Source organism: Propithecus coquereli, unplaced genomic scaffold (genome assembly GCF_000956105.1).
Source record: "Propithecus coquereli isolate 6110/MARCELLA unplaced genomic scaffold, Pcoq_1.0 Scaffold461, whole genome shotgun sequence".
NCBI classification, from domain to species: domain Eukaryota; kingdom Metazoa; phylum Chordata; class Mammalia; order Primates; family Indriidae; genus Propithecus; species Propithecus coquereli.
This window is the reverse complement of record NW_012150408.1, coordinates 1,516,354-1,538,019: the sequence shown is the minus strand read 5'-3', so window position 1 is coordinate 1,538,019 and position 21,666 is coordinate 1,516,354. Positions and strand designations below refer to the sequence as shown.

The following is a 21,666-nucleotide window of genomic DNA, read 5'->3' as shown; positions in this document are numbered from 1 at the left end:
CCGCCTCAGCCTCCCAGAGTGCTAGGATTACAGGCGTGAGCCACCGCACCCAGCCCCAGGTTTTTAATTTTATTATCATGTTTCAGGTCCAGAATTTCCAATTGATCCTGTTCTCTGCTGAAATTATGATTTTGATCTTTTTGATTCCTTGGAAACATTTAATCATGTTTTTGTCTTAAGTCTTTATCAGATATCTCCATTATCTGGATCTCCTATGGGTCTGTTCTTATTGTCTATTGTTTCTCTTGGTTTTTGGTCACGTATTCTTTCCTTATATAACTGGTTTTTAAAAAACAAAAAACTTTTTATTATGGAAAATTTAAACATATATGAAAGAAGATATATCTGTATCTATACCTCCCCTGTGTACACTGCCCAACTTCAACAATTACCAACATATGGCCAATCATCATTTATTTATGCTATCTATACTGCTATCCACATTTTTCCTCCTCTCACTGGCTTATTTTTAAAGCAAATCTAAGACATAGCATTTCATTCATAAAAAGGTATGTTTTCAGTATATGTTGCTACTATTTTTACATGTAAAAACAAAGGCAATTCCTTAATATCATCACATACGCAATTAGTATTTAAATTTCCCTGATACTTTTAATATCTTTGATTATTTTTTATTGAATACTGAACATTATAAATGAAAAATTATAGAGATGATGTGATTTACATTTTTTTTGGCTGACCACTAGGGTAAGTGCACTAGCAGTCCTAGAACACTTTAATCCAATTAGGGCTGGTCTAGTTCTGGTTCACCCTACTCTGAGGAGGTATCCCCCAATGAGCCCAAGCCAAAGCTTGGGATGGCTTTCCTGGCTCCTCCTCATCAGCAGACCTCAATCTTCAGTCCTTCCCTCTGGCCCCGTGAGTCTGCCAGTATTACTGTTCAACTTCTGATCCTATGGCCACTGCTTTTGGAGGTCAGCAGTCTCTTTGTGGGGATAAGCCCCCTGGGAGATGCCTGATGTACCTTTACAGGCCTCTCTGCTCTCACAGATCTTGGCTCTAGAATTCATCACTATCTTGGTAGCTCTCTGATGCTTTCAAACATAGGTTTTTACATTCTGTCTAGCTTTTCTATTTATTCTCAATTGGAGGGTTGGTCCTGACCACCTAGTACACCAGTGCCACACCAATTTTTAAATATATTTTTTTAATTGATTAGACTCTCATAGTGTATTGGGCTTGCATGTGAGAAGAAAGAAGTGAATGGGCTGGTGTTTTTTGTTTCAACTTGAGCTTGGGCCTCTTAGTAGTCTGTATGTCTTTCACATTGTATATATGTTATATTCCACATACAAAAATTAGCACAGTTGTGATCTGGACACCCTGTCTGCTCCACACAGCTTCTTACTTATAAGAAGAATTAATTCTTCTTCCATTAAATAGAAGTGAGGCAAAAATTAATTTATTATTATTGTTTTAGCCCTATACCTTGAAGACAATAAAAATTCACTTTAAAAATAGTAATTTAAAAAAAAGAAAAAAGGAAAGGAAAGGAGGAAAAGAGAGGGAAAATGCTAACAATTTAAGATTCTCTCAATATCTGGCCAAGACTGTGCTGTCAAGTGTCAGATAGTCAAGTCAGACCGAAGTCAAACAGATATTTACACCTAACTATATGACAAGTACACTGTGGTTTATTTCATTTTTCAAACATTTATATAATGTTTACTTTGTGCAAGGCACTGCTCTAAGCACTTTACAAATATCGCCTGTTTTACTCCTCATAGCAAACTGTTAGGAAAGAACTGTTAGTATTAGTCCCATTTTTTATGGGGAAATTGAGGCATAGTGAGCATAAGTAAGCGGCTGAACTCACACGGTAAGTGGAACAGCCAGGATTTAGCCCAGCCAATGTGGCTCCAAACCGTTTTTGATCACTATGCTCTGCTGTTGGTAATACAGTCAGGAGAAGATCGAATTTTTGAAAGATTTATCTTTCCAGTTCTCAGAAAGTCAGCATGCAAATTAACATGAATATTTTATTTATCATGTGACTCATAGCTTTTCTCTGCAGTTGTAAAGATGGCCCCTGCAAGATTTTGGTAGCATATGTAACTAGCACAGATCCTCCAGAGTTGAATGAAAAGCAGCAGCATTTTTTTTTGTCTTCCTCTTATCTTTGTCATCCACCTTAGCTATCTCTGTTGTTTAAATTTAGTGTCACTTCCTGATAGGAAGTATTTGAGATAAAAATCTTTGAGAACTGATTTTATGCTCCCTTGACCCTGTGTCTGCCACATTTTCCCTGGTCATAGATTGAAAACCAGGTCCTGTGTTGCATCTCTTTGGTGACACAAGTAAGCATCACACTGTTGCTCGGGGAGGAGTGCGTTAATTCTCCTGCCCAATTATTCTTCACTTTTATTTCTGCATTTTGGTAACATTTATATCAACTAAACAAGTTAAGGTTAGAAAGTCTCCCACTTCAAACTTTCAATACAAAAACATGCTGTGGTGTTTTACAAGACTGTCTCAGAGTAAGGGAGTTGATGTTTTTTGGCCTATCATGTGCCAGACATTGCTCTTGGCACTTTATCTAGTAAAGAGTATATTCTTAACTTATTCCTCACGACCCCCTTATTCCTATTTTACAGATGATGGACCTGAAGCGCAGGGAAGTTAAGCACCTTGTCTATGGTCACAAGCTCTGATCTTTCTGGCTCCAATCCATGCATTTTTTTTATTACTCTTCTTGCCTTCCTTCCCAGGGAAATTAGTTTTTTGCTAGCTTGTGCTGCCCAGCAAGGGGCATTTTAGTTATCCTTATAAATCTTACATGGATGTCTGCCAGATCATCTTCACAAGTTAAACATAAACTTCGGTTAAGTGAACAGCTTTAATTGTTTCCTTTCCTCAGGGGCTATGCCATTGCCAGCAGCAGTGACGATCGCATGAATGAGCCTCCAACCTCTCTTGGGCTTGTGCCTCATCAGGTTAGTGATTTGGAAATGAAATCGCAATTCTCAACCTGATCCTTTTGGTGCAGGGGGAAAGCATGTGGGCTCACTTTGCCGTTGCATCAGCCCAGCCCACCTCATATCCACCCTACTTATCCTCCAGCTGGAATTTCAGTGGGGGAGCTTTATGACCACCTGGAAGGTATTCTTTGCTGTGAAATAGTGACGAGAAGACATCACAACAAGCAGCACTGCCCAGAGTCTTTGACGCGTTAGTAAGCTGACTAGAGGCCTCATAATGGAGTAGAAAAAGAAAGAATAGGCTTTGGAATCAGACAGATAATGGTTTAAATCCCAGCCCTGCAGTTATTAAGATGGCCTTCCTTGGACAAGTCACTAAACTTCTCTGAGCCTTGGTTTTCTTATCCTTAAAATGGAGAAAGTAATACTGACGTCATCTGGTAGTTGCACAGATTAGGGACGATAGAAAGGGCTCGGCAACAGTGTGTATCGTAGGCCCTCAATAAATGATACCTGCTATTTTTGTTACTGTTGTTTGTTATTATTATTGACTCTCTACCCAAATAGAAAACTTTTATGGGCAAGCGTGGGAAAACCATTAGAAGCATGCAGTGTCACCAAAAAGCAAAATGTCTTTTCAGAAAAAGAATCACAAGGAAGGTCCATCCCTTAGGAACTGAAAAGGAAAAAAGCAGTGAGGTGAAAAATTAGAATTCATGTTGCCTCTTCAGTAGTTTTCAATACTATATTTTCAGAATGTCGGAGAGGTTTTCCAGGCTGTTGGAAATCATTTTTCTAGGTTCCATGTGTATATTCTGGCCTATAACGTGAAGGTGGTCCCCAGTGAAGTGGTGATTGCACCCATCAGTCCCATCTGAGCATCCACAAGGACAGACTCGCAGATAAGTGCAGAGAGCAGAGTGAATCCCGCAGTTCACATTTGTCTCTCTGTCTCCTGTTATCTAGGACAGCCCTGTCATTTTTTAGTTGAGGATGAGAATCAGAAGAGAAGAAATGACTTGTCCACGGTCTCAGAGAAAGTTAGTGGATGAGCCACAATCCAAACCTAAACTTGACGCTCTGCCTGGTGTTCTCTCAAAGGTTATGTGATTAGAAGGAGCTCTGGCCTGCACGTTGGGAGATGTAGCTTCCAGTCGCTACCCTAGCCCTCTTGCACTAAGCCACCCATCGTAGAACTTGTGTTAGTTCACTTAACCTCTCCGAGTCTCAGTTTCCATATCATTAAAAGCAGGTGCTTTACCTGGCATCCAGGGTTACATCTGACAAGGTCTTGTAAACCACAGAGCACTGTGAAAATGTGACTTTTCCCTCCTGCCTCACACAAGGTAGCATTTGTTTGACATGAATGTGTTAATCTTCTCTACAGAGACATTTCAAGTAGAACCCAACAGACACTGTAATAACCATCTATCATAAGGAAGCTGACCTCTGCTATTTATACTTTCATGTTCCATTCGAATCAGTTTGCAGGTCTCCCTGCCTTTCTTCTGACCTTGAGATGTGCCTTCCTCTCCTTTACAGATTTTATACTGAGAAGGGCCTTAATTAAATTTTCAGTCATGCCTCTGCACTGGTTTCGTTCTTTAAGTCCTTTACGTTAAATTATTGCAGTTGTAATTTTCTCAGTGCTGAGGCCAGAGGGCAAAACAGTCTCTTTATAGAAGGGGGCCAGTGTCAAAATGCATGTGCTCTTGTTTTTAAAGTACTATGGCAACAAATCCCTCTCGGTGCCATTTATCCCCATTGAGGCTCACAATTGTTTGTCATTCACCAACTCTTCTAGTTTTTTCTTCTCGTTTTCAAACGTCTGAGGGATTATTTTGGTTGCTGGCCATCTCTTCATTTGGCCTTTTCAAAGACTGAAGAATAACACAGCCATATATGGGAAAAGCCCAGTGTGTGTGTGTGATTACTTGCTTACATTATTTCAAGTTTCTAGCCTTTATTTTTAGCTACTTTCTGAAAAAGAAAGCAGAGAAAGAACTTTAAAAATTAATCAGGGTTGTGTGGTCCCCATTTATAGGCTTTAAACAACTTTTTTTTTCTTAAGTGGAGTGAGTCCATTTATGCAACTGTGTTTTAATTAGGGGAACAGCGTTTCCACAAAAACACTGGGCTGTGTTGCAATGCCCTGTTGCAGACTCAGCACTTCCCTCCTCCTCTTCCTGGCTGTCTGAGACAAATTATTTCCTGTTGGAGAGGAACTTGGTCAACCCCTTTGTGTACTTTGTATGCAAAGAATGACCAGTGGAGTTTACTGGGCTCATTTTTCTCAGTTCCCCAAAGGAGAATGTTTATTAATTGGCCCCAGTGGAATGAGATGTAGTAGAAAAGTGATAGCCCTTGGACTGAGAATCACAAGGCCCCCCACCAGCAACTCATTGTGTAATTTGGAGAAAGTTTCTTAACTTTTCCTGCACTCCTCTGCCTCAGACCTGGGAGGCCTGAGGATTACTTGTTTTCTCTGTGGGACTGTAGGCAGAATTTGGCCCATCCAAAGACTGGCCAAGTACAGAAAAAGGCTTGATTAGGCCCTGAAGTTCAAGGAAATTCTGTCCGAAAAAAACCTCTTATTGAATTTGAAAACTGTCAAAAAACATTTAAGGTGAAAAAAGAGGCCTATGGGTTTCTTGGTTTTTTTTGGCTTTTTAAGTGTCTGACTGAATGTACATGAATTAGATTTTGCAAGCAGGTAGCAGTAAGTATAAGCTATAATACTTTCTGTCTATAAAGAGAATGATTTTTCAAAAATCATTTTGTCAATGCATAAAATACATATAATCATGAAAATTATTAAATGTGTCATGTGATGAATTACCACAAAATGAACACAGTCCTATACCTAGCACACAGATCAAAATAAAATGTTAACAAGCATCCCCAAAGCCCCCTTATGCATATTCCAATTATTGTTGCCTCCTTCCTGCAGAGAGATAAGCACCTCTTGATTCTCAACACCGTGGGAGATGATTCTGAACTTCTGTAAATAGAAATCACGTAGTATATGCTCTTTGGGGTTCTGTCTGCAAAAGCAGACAGAACTTTTTCGTTATAAATCTTAGCATGATAGTGTTGTTCCTTTTGTTTCCCATGAACTGGGTTCTATTATTCCAAAAGAAAGAAAGTTGTCTTTTCCTGGGCTGGTGGCTAAACTCTGCATGGCCAAACCCTTTTTCTGGTTCTTTCGTGGGAGGCACAGTTCAGGAGTTACAAAATGTACAGGCCACTTGATATCTCTAGGAAGTTGCTTTGCCAGCCGGTGAGAGATCGTGAATGTAACAGAAACTAACAGTCTATTGGCCTGCTGATCCTTTGGGTGGTCATACTCAGAGAATGATAAAAACAAGGTAATGCTACAATAGCTGTCCAAACACCATGGTCAATGATGTGGCTAGCAGTTCTGCTTTTATCCCAGTTGTGGACGAAACAGTTCACATTTTTTGTCTTTGGGTGAACGTACTGTTGGTTAAAGTACTGATGAAAAAGACTCTGAATCTCTATGCCCTTGTGGGTTTGGACTTACCAACCCCATGGTTCTCTCAGGCTCTTGAATTCTTTCTTTTAGCTAGTTTCAGAAAAGGAGAATAAAGCCAAAATGAGGGCAGGATGCTGGGAAGCCTCTCATTGAGACAAACGCTGCGATAGAGCTGGAGTCTCTAGCCATGTCTGTGCTGCTGTTCATTTGGCCTTTCTGCACAGGCTGCGCCCCCCAAATCCTCAGGCCTTTAGCTTTTAACATCTCTCTACCGTGCTCAGAAATATTTATCTCAGTGTGCCCCTAGCAATATGGATTGACTACTAAAGAGGGAAGTTTAAGAAGATAAGCAGTAAGAGCATATTTCCTAAGATGGAGCCCAGGAAAAGGAATCTCTTTTTCCCTATAGTTCTGTACTCTTCAGGTTGACGATGATGGAAATGGAAGGAGAAATGGGTGGGCCACATGTTTCACCATATCAGCTGTTCATCCTATCTCCCTTCCTCCATCCAGCCATCTCTTCCCAGATGCTGACCCTGCATCAAGCACTATTAAATTCAGAGAAGTTAAGTAACTGGCACGTGGTCACTCAGTGTTGAGTTCCATTTGCTTTGGGGGTCATCTAAGGTGGTAGATGTACCCCAAGCCATTTGGATATAGTAGAATCTCGTTCCAGTGGGGAGGCCCCTGGATATAAGGAACAATCTGGGTATAAGATCTGACAATGTCTTGGCTTCCTCTGAGGTCCTAGAAGAAGAGAGGGAATTCCTCTTCCCTAGAAGATAAATTATAAATAATGTCAGAGTTCAAAAGCATCTCAACCTTATCTCTTGTCCCAAGAGCAGTTGGACCTAACTTTGTAAATTGAAGGATGTCACTTTGCCCTTTGAGTTTTCTCACCCGGTGTGGCTGTCCTATTTAGGAGGTCCCATGTGGGAGGCAGCCTGAATGCTTTGTGATCGTACAGATCTGTTTAGAATCCCAGCTTTTCCTCTTAATTTCACATTCATTATCTCATTTCACAAAATGATTTGAAGCAGCTCTTGCCACTTGTCACTGTGTGACCTTGGGCAGGTTACTTATCTCCTCTTAACCTCATGTTTTAAATCTGTAAAACAGGGATAATATGATCGTTTACTGATTAACACATTAACTGCCACGTGAATTGTATTTGACTCACGCTAATTTTGAGCCTGGGGCCTCATGAAGCAAACCTAGGCAAAACCCTGCAGTTGATTTTTGAAAATCTTGTTGATGTTATTATTGTTACAATTATATTGATGAGTTAATTCTAAAAACGTGGATTAAATGAATAGAAGTCAATAAATTTTGTTTTTCTATTTACATTTACCTTTAAATTACACTTAAGCCAGAGAAGAAAAACACTTTACCCTAATGAACTATTTTTCAAGTTTTCACATTACTTTTTATGTTACTAATTTTCAAGTTTTCGTATTACTTTTTTATTGAAAAACACACAGAAAACAAGAAAAAAACAAATTTTTCATTAAATTAGAAAGGATCGTTTTGTTTTTGAAGTTTTAATTCTGTTTTCATAATAAAACACCATGGCCTCAAGGAAAAAAGTTGTTTTTTTCTAGTGTGGCAGTAATGTGTTAAATTACACGTACTGAGCAGTAGCACAGTTCTGGGCACATCAGAGACACTCGTAAATGTTTTTATCTTTCTCTTTCACTTTTCATTAAAAGAGAAGCTTATCTGCTCTCTTAAAAAGGAAGTTACAAAGACTCATAAAACTCTGGAAGCAATGCGTGAATAGGGAATGGCTGGGACGATTAGCAATGTTTTTAGCAATATCCATCCTGCGGTATTTTTCTAAGGATAAAGCTGGTTCATTTCCAGCTTAGTTCTCCTGCCCTTTGGTAACTCTAGTTCAATAATGAGAGGCGGGCCAGGTGGGAGCTGAAGCTGTTATCTGAAACAAAAACCACTGTGGTGTGCCTAGGGTTTTGCAATTGCTAAACTCTCCATTTGGCATCGAATTTGATTAAGACTCTTTTCAACGTCCAAGATTGATTTGGAGTTAGTTTTTGTTTATGCAAACGCCAAGCTTTAGAGATATTGCCAGGCCTGCTGGAAACTGGTGTGAAGTTAAAGCAGCAGGTTCCAGTTGTGGCTGCAACTGTGCCTTCCCAGAATGTCTGGGCATGGGATCTTAGCTTTCCTTCAAGGCTTGGCTCTCAAGCTGATTTTACTCAGCTTAGGTGAAAAATTAGGGGTGGGTGGCCCAGAAAGAGGCTCCTTTCTATTCCTGATCTGTTTCTTTTGTAACCAACTGGGCATAATTTTCAATTGATTGAGAATAATTGAATCCACATGATTCAATTGTTAAACCATCTAGGTGTTGAATTTTTGTTTTGGAGGGTGTTTTTAAAAAACTTTAAATTCCTCTGGCATTCTCTTTATTTCTTCCTTTCTTTTTACATCTTTATTTTTCATCTTTCTTCCCCAGGCTTTAGAGCCAGGAAGAACGGAATTCGGATTCTTGGTTTTGCCACTTGGTAGTTGTGGACACTTGGGCAAAACGTATCACTTCTCTTGAGGCTCAGATTCCTTATCTGGAGAGTAGGGGAAAGTCCACAGAATCATAGTGAGGCCAAAACGAGATGCAGTGCTCCAGAGCAGTGGACACTGGTATGGCACTCAATAAATGTCAGTGCTTCCCTCCCAACCACCCTCCCCTAGGGCATCATTTTCCACATTATTCCAGGACCACTTGCCTTCCTGCACAGTGTCCAAGGTTAGCAGGGAGCGGTTGTTTAAGTGGAAGAGAAGAGGGAGAGGAGCAGGTGCTTTAGTAGGGGCTTAGGAGAGGCAGAGACAACGGGTGAGAAGGTGCGAGAGAGTTTGAGGAACTGAAAGGCCAGTCTACCTGTGAGACAGTGAGTTGCGGCAGCACAGTGGAGGAGGCAGGCCATTTTAAAGGTTTCGACCTTTAACCCAGGGGCACAGGGAAGCCCTTGAAAGCTGAGGCATGATATGGTTTGATTTGGCTGTTGCATGGAGTATAGACTGGAAGAGATATGAGTGGCTCTGGGTATAAAATTGGAGTTGTTTAGGATTCAGTCAGAAGACAGCCTAATCCAGAGATTCCCATACCTGGCCTTCCATCAAAATCACCTCGGGAGCCAGTTCATATTAGTAATATACACCTCCCAGCCCATCCCAGAGCCACTGAGTGAAAACCTCCAGGGACGTTAGACATTTGAGAACCACTACTTTAGTCTATGAAAAAAAGCTGCTTGGTGGCATCATATGGGACAAAGTACTTAACTCCTCAAGGCAACACAGACCAAATCCTGCTCTTTGAACAAATCTTTGAATTTTGTGTTCCCACCAACACTAGTTGTGCTTCTAACGGGACCCTTGACAACTTGTCCCCAGCACACACCTCCAGCCCAAACAGGTGTTTCTGCCTGAGAGCCTTTGGGTGCTAAGTAGACACACATAGGTGTGCCTAATGAATTCCGGCTGCTGTGCTGCTGGGAACAGCCTGGGAGCGAGGCCAAATGACCATTTAAAGGCCCCATTCTGATGCATTCTGCATCTTGTGTGCGTGTTTTCTTGCCCCATGGTGAGGGCAGTGTGTCCTGTCTTCTAAGGCCCTGTTAGCCAAGCTCAGCTATAACCAAGTGCCTCATGTATGACAACAGGGATTTCCACTCAAGCTGCTTTGCCCTTTGGGCCCGGAGATGATGAGTGGGACTGAAGCCAAGAATATTTACCCCCCTCTATCATGGGGGCATAAATGTTTAGAAGGTAACAAAGATATACATATTGTAGAGCTAATTTATGCATACAATACTCTTTTTCCTAGAAGCCTCCATAGGATGCTAATGTTGGCAATTATTTTGGGGTAGAGGGATTGGGGCCAGTAGGTGTTACTGAAAGTTCAGTACGTGTTCCCAAGGCTGAATCAGTGAGAATGAAGAACAAGGACAAGTGGTTTGAGGAAAAGGAAAGAAAAGTTTATTAATTTGCCAGCAAATGAGGAGGGAGGCAGTCTCTAAAGACTGCCATACTGCCTTTAAGCAGAAATACAGGGCTTTTTAAGGAGGGGGTCTTCGGTGGTTCGGGTCTTTGTGACCAGTGTCACATAGAGTGGCTTCGGGCTGTTGTTCAACTATAGTTGGTTTTGGTAGACCTTATCTCTGGTGAGGAAGATCTCATGACCTTTGTCTGGATAATTCTGTTGAGCCATCTCCTGTGGTTTAAGATACTAGAAAACAAACAGCAAAGAATATTTTCCTGCCCCTTTGATTCTTGGCCTTGGGTGGGAATGTAGGTTTTAATTCCCAAAAAGGGTGGAGGTTTTTAAAGAGACAAATCGTAAAACGTTTTGCCCTTTCTCAGACCTTTACCTCTATTACATAGGGACTTACACTTTACATTTTGTACCTTTCTGCACTGTTTTGAAAAAGTTAATCAACATTGTAAACAATTTTTTAATCACCTTTTTCAAGGTGTGATTTATATATTGTAAAATGCACCCATTTTAATACGTGAGGTTTTTTTTGTTTTTATTTTTGTTAAGAGATAAGGTCTTGCTCTGTCGCCTAGGCCGGAGTATAGCGGCACCATCATAGCTCACTGTAGCCTCCAACTTCCTGGCTCCAGCAATCCTGCCTCAGCCTCCCAAGTAGCTGGGACTATAGGCACAAGACACCATATGTGGCTAATTGTTTTATTTTTTGTAGAGACAGAGTCTGTTACCCAGGCTGGTCTGGAACTCCTGGCCTCAGGTGATCCTCCTGCCTTGGCATCCCAGAATGCTGGGATTACAAGTTTGAGCCACTGTGCCCAGCCCGCTTTAATACATTTTGACAAGTGTATACCCTCATGTATAACCACCACCACAAACGAGATACACAATATTTCTATCACCCCAAGAAGTTCCCTTGTGCCTCCTCCCAGTTTATATCCCCATCCTCTGCCCCAGGCAACCACTGATCCAATTTTTATATGGGCCACTGAAATCTCTTCTTTATGCTTTTCTGTATTAAGAGGAAAAAAAAATGGTGCAAATTTTAAAAATAAAATGTGCAGAGGTGGGCAAAGTTGGCCCCTTTAAGGAATCCCTCTTTCTAGTCACAAAGCTTGGGGTGTGTGTTTGTGTAAGTGAAACTGGCAATTTTTACCCCCTGTAGGAATGAGAATGAGAAATGGTATTCAGAGGAGTCTGTTTCAAAGGAAGTTAAATAGTTAAATAATTTTTTAAAGATAGGAAAATCGAAGTAAATATGCTACGGCAGTGCAGGTTGGTTTTTGCTTGTTCTTTTGTTCTGTCATGTGGTTATTTTTATTATAGAAAGAGTGAAAAAAATTTTTTTTGAAAAGCTGTTTAAACCTACCTGATTATAAGGAGAGATTGACTTCAAAAATATTAGTAATAGAACAAGAGTTGAGAGTAAGCTGTGTGCCATCTCAAAAGTTAGAGAATTTACCTTGAACAAGAGGTTTTAGTTCCTATGTGGATGGAGAAATAACTTTTGTAAAAACCCTTTTAATTTAAATGTTAATATAGACTAAATTTAATATAGACTAAATTAGGTGATGTGGTGGTGTTATTTTTAGAAAATTTGGGAAGAATTAGAAGCTTGCTAAGTCCTTCCATCCATTTTCTGACAGCTAACAGGTGCTATTGAGTGGTGCAGAGGAAAGCACAGGAACGGTCCGTAAGGCTGGTGACTGAAAGCATTGAGTTTCATTTGCCAGTCTGATGGGAATCACCTTGGGCTCTTGTTAAACACAGATTCTCAGGCCACACCCCAACTTTTTGAATCAGGTTCCGGGGTCTGCTTCTGATGAGGCAAGTTTAGAAAACACTGAACGAGCACATTGCTTTAGAGACTTTGCACACTTCTAAGTAGGAAGGTCACGGTGTATTTTTCTCCACCCAAGCAAGGGACGAATCTTTGATCGTTAGTTGGGGCCTGGCCTCCCAAAATAGGTGTGTATATATTTATTAGGACTTTGGCATAAGGTACGTGAAGTTTGAATTGCTATGGGATTTCTATGCATGTCTAAGGTGCTAAAATTTTAAGTAGCAACCTCTGCTCTCTAAATTTTGTGCAGTTCTTATAAGATTGAATGCAGAGCCTATTGTAGAAATTCAGTGCATTTGTAGTATTTGGGATTTAAAGCATTGATGATGGGAAGGGCTTCAGATTGCCTGAAAAATGTACATGGTAAGTTAGAGTTTTTCTGTGGTTTATTTGGGACCTGTTCTCTCTGTACAATTCAGATATGAATGATTTTGCAGGCTTTTGGTTGTTTATGTTTTACTAGTTCATATCATAATTTTTTGAGTATGTGTTATGAGCAAATCACTGTGCTGTGGGTAAATACCAATAGTTCAGCCTGTGTTTTATCCTCTAAAAGCAAGGGAGATAATTTTTTTTCTTTTTTTCTTTTTTTTTTTTTTGGAGACAGGGTCTTGCTCAGTTGCCCGAGCTAGTGCAGTGGCATCATTATAGCTTACTGCAACCTTGAACTCCTGAGCTCAAGTGATCCTCCTGCCTCAGCCTCCCAAGGAGCTAGGACTACAGGCATATACCATCACATTGGCTAATTTTTTTTATTTTTTGTAGAGAGGGGACCTCATTGTGGTGCTCAGCTGGTCTCAAACTTCTGGGCTCAAGCAGTCCTCCCACCTTGGCCTCCAAAGCACTAGGATTACAGGCATGAGCCACTGTGCCCAGCCAAAAAACATTTGTTAAAGTAATCATAGCATGCAAGCTGATCCTAAAGTTCATGTGGAAATGCAAGAGACCTAGAATAGCCAAAACAATCTTGAAAAAGAACAACAAAATTGGAGGACTCGCCCTTTCCGGTTTCAAACTTACTACAAAGCTGCTGAATCAAGACAACTTAGTACTTGCATACAGGTAGATATATAGATCAATGGAATAGAATTGAGAGTCCAGAAAAGCTCTTAACATTTATGACCAACTGATGACAACTCAGTGAGGAAAGAATAGTCTTTTCAACAAATAGTACTAGGATAACTGGATTTCCACATGCAAAAGAATGAATTTAGACTCTTATTTCATACTAATATATAAAAATTAACTCAAAATGGACCATAGACCTAAAAGAGCTAAAACTGTAAAACTCCTAGAAGAAAACATCATAAATCTTCATGGCCTTGGATTAGACAGTGGTTTCTTATATATGACACCAAAGACCAAGCAACAGAAGGAAAAAAAAAAAATGGATAAATAGGATTTCATCAAAGTAAAAACCTCTGGTGCTTCAAGAAAGCGAAAAAACAAACTGTAGAATGGGAGAATATATTTGCAAGTCATATATATATATCTGATAAGAAACTTGTATCTAGAATATATAAAGGGCTTACACTTCAACAATAAAAAGACAACCCAATTTAAAACTTGGCAAAGGATTTGAATAGACATTTCTTCAGAGAAGATATACAAAACTTCAAGAAGCACACATGGGCCGGGCGCGATGGCTCACACCTGTAATCCTAGCACTCTGGGAGGCCGAGACGGGAGGATTGCTTGAGCTCAGGAGTTCGAGACCAGCCTGAGCAAGAGCGAGACCCTGTCTCTACTAAAAATTGAAAGAAATTAGCCAAACAACTAAAAATAGAAAAAATTAGCCAGGCACGGTGGCACGTGCCTGTAGTCCCAGCTACCCGGGAGGCTGAGGCAGGAGGATTGCTTGAGCCCAGGAGTTTGAGGTTGCTGTGAGCTAGGCTGATGCCATGGCACTCTAACCCAGGCAAGAGAGTGAGACTCTGCCCCTCACCCCCCAAAAAAAAAGAAGCACACGTGGAAAGATGCTTGACATTACTAGTCATTAGAGAAATGCAAATCAAAACCACAGTTAGATACCATTTCATGCTCACCAGGATGGCTGTAATCAAAAAGAGACAATAACAAATGTTGACAAGGAAGTGGAAAAATTGGAACCCTCATACATTGCTAGTAGGGATGTAATACGGTGTAGTCACTTTCGAAAACAGTTTGGCAATTCCTCAAAATCTTACAGTTATTATATGACCCAATAATTCCATTCCTAAGTATATACCTAAGAGGAATGGCTAAGTGTGGTATATCCATACAATTGAATATTATTTGGCAATGAAAAGGAATGAAGTACTGATATATATTTAATATATATAATATAATATGGATGAAAACATTATGCCAAATGAAAGAAGCCAGTCATACATGATGTCATTTATAGGAAATATGCAGAACAGGCAAATCAACAGAAATAGAAAGTAGATTGGTGGTTGCCAGGATCTGAGAAAAGGGAAGAATGACAACTAATCACTTTTGGATTCTGGATTTCTTTGAGGAGGTTGATAGAAATGTTCCAAAATTAGATAGTGGTGGTGATTGCAAAACTCTGTAAATATACTAAAAACCACCGAATTGTATACTTTAAAAAAGATGAATTTTATGGCATATAAATTATATTTCAAACCTATTACTAATTTTAAAAAACTACTACTCAAGGTATTTTGGGCATAAAGAACAAAAGAATTTCAGAAAATGGAGACATTATTTCTAGGTTGAGTGGTGGGTAAATTGAGGATTTATAAAAGAGGTATGTTTGAGTGGAGTTGCTTTTAAGGAAGATGAGCATGTAGATATGTAGCTGGATAGCACCGTGTTGCATTAATCAGAGGGAGAGAGAGCCCACTTGTGGAGGTACCCTTAGTCATTTCTTGAGTCAGTCTGACAAGGATTTCCTCTTTTAAATTATCTAGAACTGGAATTACTTTGGTTAGCTTCTGGGCCTTCTGATACCACCTTGATGAATTTGAAAGTCCTCACACACAGATACTATTGTACTCTATTTCCTGGGAAAATGAATCACAGTTTCCTAGTAAAGAGCTGTGGGGGGCTGCGAAACAATGGCGTGTGGCCCCTTGCTCAGCCAGTCACCTCTTTTTTCTTCTATTCCTCGCCACTTGTGGGGTTTTTTTGCAGTTGTTTTTTGTTTTCTCTTTCCTTCCTCTCCAATTTTTCTCTTCCTTTTTGCTCCTAACCAAGTCTGCTTCTTCCCTGTCCCTCAGCTCTACCTCCTCATCTCCAATCATAAGATAGTTTGGCACAGAAAATCACCAATATTCTTTGTGCAACATAAAGAAAGCTTCATGGAAGCTAAATGAGAGAAAACAGATTGCAAAAACCTTTCCATGAAACACATATGGAGGCATTCACATGTAGGCCATGTTAAAGAACATTTTAATGGAAAATATGCTAACTCTGATAAAGTTCTTTTCTATGTAAACTTAATATCCAAGTCATTGGGGTATAGAGAAGGCTCTCTGGGAGTATTGTTTCAAGCTTGTGACTCCAGAGCTCATAAGGATTTCAACATTCCCATCTGCCACTTGCCATTAAACTCTCTCCTGCCATTTTGATGTCTCGTGTTTTGGTGTCCTGAGTAGCAAACGTATGACCCTTGATTGCCTCAGGTACTGGATTATGAAAGGGTCACCACATTCCTGAGATACAGGGAACTAAAAGATTGTTTCATTTTCAAAGGTTCACAATGAGGCCATCAAACTGATCCCAGCTACCTAATTTATCATCTCTGCCAGACACTTTTGATCTTGGATTGCATGAAAATTACATAGCATATTGATAAGGACATTTTTTTTAATTGCTATAGGCAGTCCCATCAAAGTTAGATTTTTTTTCTAAGGACAAGAATGCACATGCAAGTGCACTGTTGCTGTGTGGGCATAGAGTTGTTGGAACTTGGAAGTCTTTTTCTTCAGTTTGTCCAGTGTTTTTTGTTTTGTTTTGTTTTTTATGGGGAGGATGTTGGTGATGTGATAGTTAAAGGCACCGAGGGTAGATGGGTGGATGGGTTTATTCTTTTGTTCAATTCAAGTGAGGTTTTTAAAGTTGCAAGGAGCCCTGATATTGAAGAACAAAGCTGTGATATCTTGAGAGGGACGGAAGGAGAGAGGAAGCCTGGGCCAGGTTTGGAGTCAGGAGGTCTGCTTTTATGGTGTTTTTTTTTTTTTAAACCTGTCACCCAGCTTAGGAGGTCTACTTTTGAATCTTAGCTCTGTCACTTACTATTTATTCAAGCCAAGTTGTTTCATCTTTCTGAGCCTGAGTTTTGCCAGACTAAAATGGGATAGTTAGGAAGATTTGTGTTGTCTGGCATATTGTATGTTGAGTCTTGTGGGGACTTTAGCGATTTTACCATTCATATTTTTAGTAATAATATTTTAATGATATATAACATTAAAACTCCTCTTTTGGTGTAAGTATAGTTCTAGAGGTATAATCTGAATAAATTACTTAAACCATAGTTTGTGAAACCTTGTTATAGCTGATAGTCTGTAAATGTAAATCAGTTGTAGTCTAGAAGTTTATGCTCAAGGTGGTGCTGTTTCCCCATAAATTGGATGATGTTTTACACTTATTTTATGTCTATCTGTTCCAAATCAAGCGAATAACTGGATATATATTTAGGACCATTTCTGCCTTCCATAGTCCCCTTTCAAGGTCCCACCCAATGTCATGTTGTAGAAATGCACATTTGTCCCATATTCCCTATAACACACATATGACAGTTGAGTCAAAGTATACTGGTTGACCTGTTACATTTTTGAAGACATTTGTTAAAACAATACATATGACAGCTTGCCTTTTGTATAATGGAGTACATTTGTTTTTTAGATCTCAAATATTTGAAAAGCTTGTAAGCCCTGGTTTCTCATAGAACAAAGGACCTAATATAGTTCTTCCCCAAACTGATTACAGTACAAGGGAAAATATTCCTGTCGAACCTCGTTTTTGCTATAATCTCTGTCAGGACCATCATATTAATCATTTCCTCCTTCTTGTCAGAAACTAGATGTGCATTTTGTAGATGTGATCATTCCGTGCTTGATGTGAATTGTTTTGTTTGTTTTTAGATCCGGGGATTTCTGTCACGGTTTGATAATGTCCTTCCTGTCAGCCTAGCATTTGACAAATGTACAGCTTGTTCTTCCAAAGTAAGTCATTTTGCATTTGAGGGACTTGTTTTTAAAAGTGAGTCCGTTAGCATTTGACCTTTGCCTTACCAGCCAGCACCACTGAAACCATTTAAGGGCCTTTTGTGGGGGAGGGGTGGGGTCTAAACAACCGGAAAGGACTTTCTTGTTTTCATTTATCTGTATTTGTTCTCATAGAGAAACCAGACTGAGAAAACTTGCTTTATAGTGTACAGAGAAAGACTGAGTTAGGTATTTTAGCCCTGTATCAAGGCTTTCATCATGGAAATTTTGGCTTGAATTTGAACTTTGGTGATCTTTGTTCCTCCCCAGAGGGTTCCCTCCTTGTGCGGACCCTCATAGAGCAATTTTTAAGCATTACCACAACGGTGGGGGATTCCAGGCAGTCTGGCTGTGTGTCTTTTGGAGATCCATATAGTGACAAAGAAAAAGTAAACAGATTAGGGGACCGGATGGGGAGCCAATAAAAGGGCCCCTTCAGCTTTGATCTTTCCAGAGGCTCTAAAAATAGAACTGGCATGTTGCCCATTGTAATGGGAAACGGCTGATGTATCTCAAAACTGTAGTGATGGCATCTCATTTTTTAATAGGCTTTGAGATACTGTCTGTGTTATTTTTACACGTATACTGTGTGTGATAGCTGACTTCCATTTGGGTGTTCCTGTAAGCCTTTCAGCGTCCAGTGATTTGACCTGAGCTTTTAAGACACACCATTCTTGATAAGTAAAGATTTCCATGTCAAAGTGCTATGCAAAATAGTACTGGGGGTCACTAATCCCCAACTGTGGCCTCTCAGTTATAATTTGGTACTTCTTTTCTGTGAAGCCTTCATCTGGCACTGTGGAAGGAATTGAATCGTGGGGAAATGCTCTCTATTCTGAGTTGACAAGCTTCCTTTGAAAACTTTACTTGAGTTATATTTTACGAGAAGCACCATTCTGACCAGTTTCTATAAAAATTGAATGTAGATTTGACAAACAATGTTGATAAATTTCATTAAATTTAGATGCTCAAAAAGTTAATTATTTTATTTTTGCTTTGAAAGTAGACTGAGCCGTATCATTACGCATCACAAGTGCCTATGTTGAGATTTAAAGTTTACCATTTATCAGTAGCTACACATGAGCTCATTCTTTCTGTAGTTTCTGTAAGATATCTTGTATGTGCTAAAGTCAGGGCCTAAAGGATGTCTACATGCACTTCTGTCTTCAGAAATGCATGTTTTAGGATTATATGCTCTTTAGTGGAGTAATTTTTTTTGAAAGGCTGAGCTTAATTGGTCTCAATATAACTTGGCAGTATTAATTTTCATATTGAAATCATTTGGCACAGGTGCCAAAAGTTTTTCTATGACTTTCTGTAGGTCTGGCTAGTCATTGAAGTAGAGATAATTGGGTTCTATAAATGAAATGCAAACATTCTTCTTGTTCTATTTCTAATTAAATTAGCCCTTTATATACTGTTTATAAAACAGTCAAAAGCATACCAGCTAACTGGGGCCCTTATATTCTTTAAAAGAGAATAGCTTTGCATTTTTCTTTCACACTTATTATACGCATTAAATTAAATGTAGGTATCACTTTTTTGTTAGCAAAATGATTTCCTCTTGGTGGTCATTTTGAGAGTCCTGCTTTACATAAACATGCTAGACGATTTAATACAAACTGACTTGGATTTTAACAGCTGTGCTATTCCCATAGCGATCACTTTTCATGTGGTCTGGGTATTAAATTTCTTTTGTGCTGAAAAGGTTGCTTCATTGGTGCACGTATTTCCTTACAGTAGAAACACAGCATTTACTTACTTGGCTACCCTCTCTATTCGCTTAGGAGAATGTCATTCTCTATTTTCTACAAACCCAACATTAATACTTTGAAATGACAGATCCAATTACATTTTCATCTCTGTGCATGTGAATTTTTCTTAATGCATATTTAGCATAATACTTTTTATACTGAGTCATATCGTAATTGTTATTGTTTCAAAAAGATTCATTGGGGCTAAAAATGACTTTTAAAAATTTGTCCTTTGACATTCATGAAGTAATTTTTTCCTTTGGTAGTTTTCAGTATTTTTGCTTTTTTTATGGAGGCCATGCTTGTGTCTTGATTTAATCACAAATAGAGACAGAAAGGTTGGAGAGGTAAGAATAAGCTCTGCTGAGTAATAATGTTCTTATTCATTACCTTGTTCATTAAATATACATATGTGTATACATCTTTTTATATAGCCTGAGGTAGAAAAGAATACACTTCTCTGCTTCTTTGGGAGGGAAGAGCAAACCATTTACCCACAAATCATTTCTTACCTTATTTGATCTTAGCTTTGACATACAGTGAGATGAATTGTTCCATCTTACAAAAAAATAGTAAAGAATCTGGGGAGGGTGGGGGAGGCAGGAGTTGAGTAATTGCTTTCATTTCAGTTTCTGTTCATTGCCTTGCAAAACTTCATAAAATGATGATATCTGTCACTGAAACTTCAAAAAAAACCTTATTTGAAGTTTATATGAGTTGTTTTTTAGTTCTACAAAGGAATTTAGAGCCAACTAGAGTACTGGGGAGTTACTACGTAGGGAAAAGTATAATTTTGAAACTAATATTCCTGAAAGAATTTCTCATAATGCATTGAGTTAGTTTGTTATTTTAGCCTTTCACCTAAATATTGTGGGGCAGTTAGGGTATCTTTTGGTTAACTTTCTACTTTGATATAATTTTAAACTTACAGAATAGTTGCAAGAATAGTACAAGGAACTCCTGTATACCTTTTACCCAGATTCACCAAATTGTTAACATTTTGCCCCATGTGTATGTGTTCTCTTCTCCCTTACCTCCTCCTTTCCTCCCTTCTCCCCGTATTTTTTTCTTGATTGGAGACATTGTGATCTTTTGCAACTGAATACTTCAATGTAAATTTCCTAAGCACTAGGACATTCTCTTACCTAAACACAATACACTTATTAAATTCAGGCAATTTAATGCTTGCTCGTTACTATTATCTAATCCACAATCTATATTGTCGTTTGTACCAGTTAATGATCGTTATAGCCTTTTTTCTCCCAGACCAGGATCAAGCATAGCATTTAGTTGTCGTGTCTCTTTGGCTTCCCTCAATCTGGAAAAATTCCTCAGCCTTTCTTTATCTTTCTTAACCTCGACATTTTGATATTTTGCTAGTTATTTTGTAGAATTTCCCTCAATTTGGATTTGCCTAATGTTTCCTTATGATTAGACTCAGGTTATGAAATTTTGGCAGGAGTACCAAAGAAGTGATGTTGTATCCTGTCAGGAGGCATGTGATATATTTTATCCCCTTTGGTGATGTTAATTTCCCCCTTTCTATATTTGTAACTACCATTCCAACAGTGAAAAACCTGACTTTCATTATCCTGAATATATTTACTCACTTGCTTAAGTCTAGAATACATAGAAACTAGTTTCAAAATCGCTAGCCCACACTACTACAGAAAATAAACCTAGTAACTAGAGTTCAATATATGTGCATGGTTTTTTTTTTCTAGGTGAAAGTAATAGACTGTGAAATGCATGAATCTTAAAATAGTTCTATAAGTTTTGACAAATGTATACACCCATGTAACCCACACTCTCCCAATCAAGATATACAGCATTGGCATCACTCCAGGAAGTTACGTGGTACCCTTTCCCAGTCACTTCCAGAGGAAGAGGGGAGAATGTTAAACATTATGACTATTCTTTCTCTATAAGGAGTAAAGCGAGGCACCTTCGGCTATTTTATGCAACAGCCTTATTTTTCAGACCCAGAATTTGACCAGAAAATTCTCTCAGATCCGCAAAAGCAAGGCTGTGCCTGAGGAGACTGTATGCAGAATTTTCTTGCTCTCATTGCGCAATTCTGTCACCTACACCTTTGTGATATTGCAGAAACAGCCTGTTACAAAGAAACAGGCAGATGGTATGCAGACTTGGTTTGCATACCATCTGCCTACAGCACAGATGTAGCAAGATGTGCCCAGAAACCTGATCTTGAGATTTTTAGTTAGTGATTAGCAACCCTAATACTATACTCATTCTGGCGTTGACCATGCGATAGGCTCTTCTGTTGATGGGTTATGACCAAACTTCTCAAAGTGACTTGCTATTAGCTTTTTGTGTGCATCTGGACATGTATCCTGAGGAGTGATAGGGAAACAGTGGGATTGGAATAATAAATACCAGGTGGTATCATCAGATGGT

The 21,666-nt window shown here is 39.1% G+C and overlaps 1 protein-coding gene across 5 annotated transcripts in view; it reads left to right on the top strand.

Annotated features, from left to right (window-relative positions):
- ATG7 (autophagy related 7) overlaps window positions 1-21,666 on the top strand; it is a 245,173-nt gene that overhangs the window by 70,675 nt on the left and 152,832 nt on the right. For 4 of the 5 annotated variants that reach the window (XM_012655163.1, XM_012655164.1, XM_012655165.1 and 1 more), the window contains exons 16-17: window positions 2,879-2,954; window positions 17,372-17,452. In XM_012655163.1, coding sequence (XP_012510617.1) covers window positions 2,879-2,954; window positions 17,372-17,452 — 157 coding nt within the window. The remainder of the gene's footprint in view (window positions 1-2,878; window positions 2,955-17,371; window positions 17,453-21,666) is intronic. The other variant, XM_012655167.1, reaches the window with a different exon arrangement.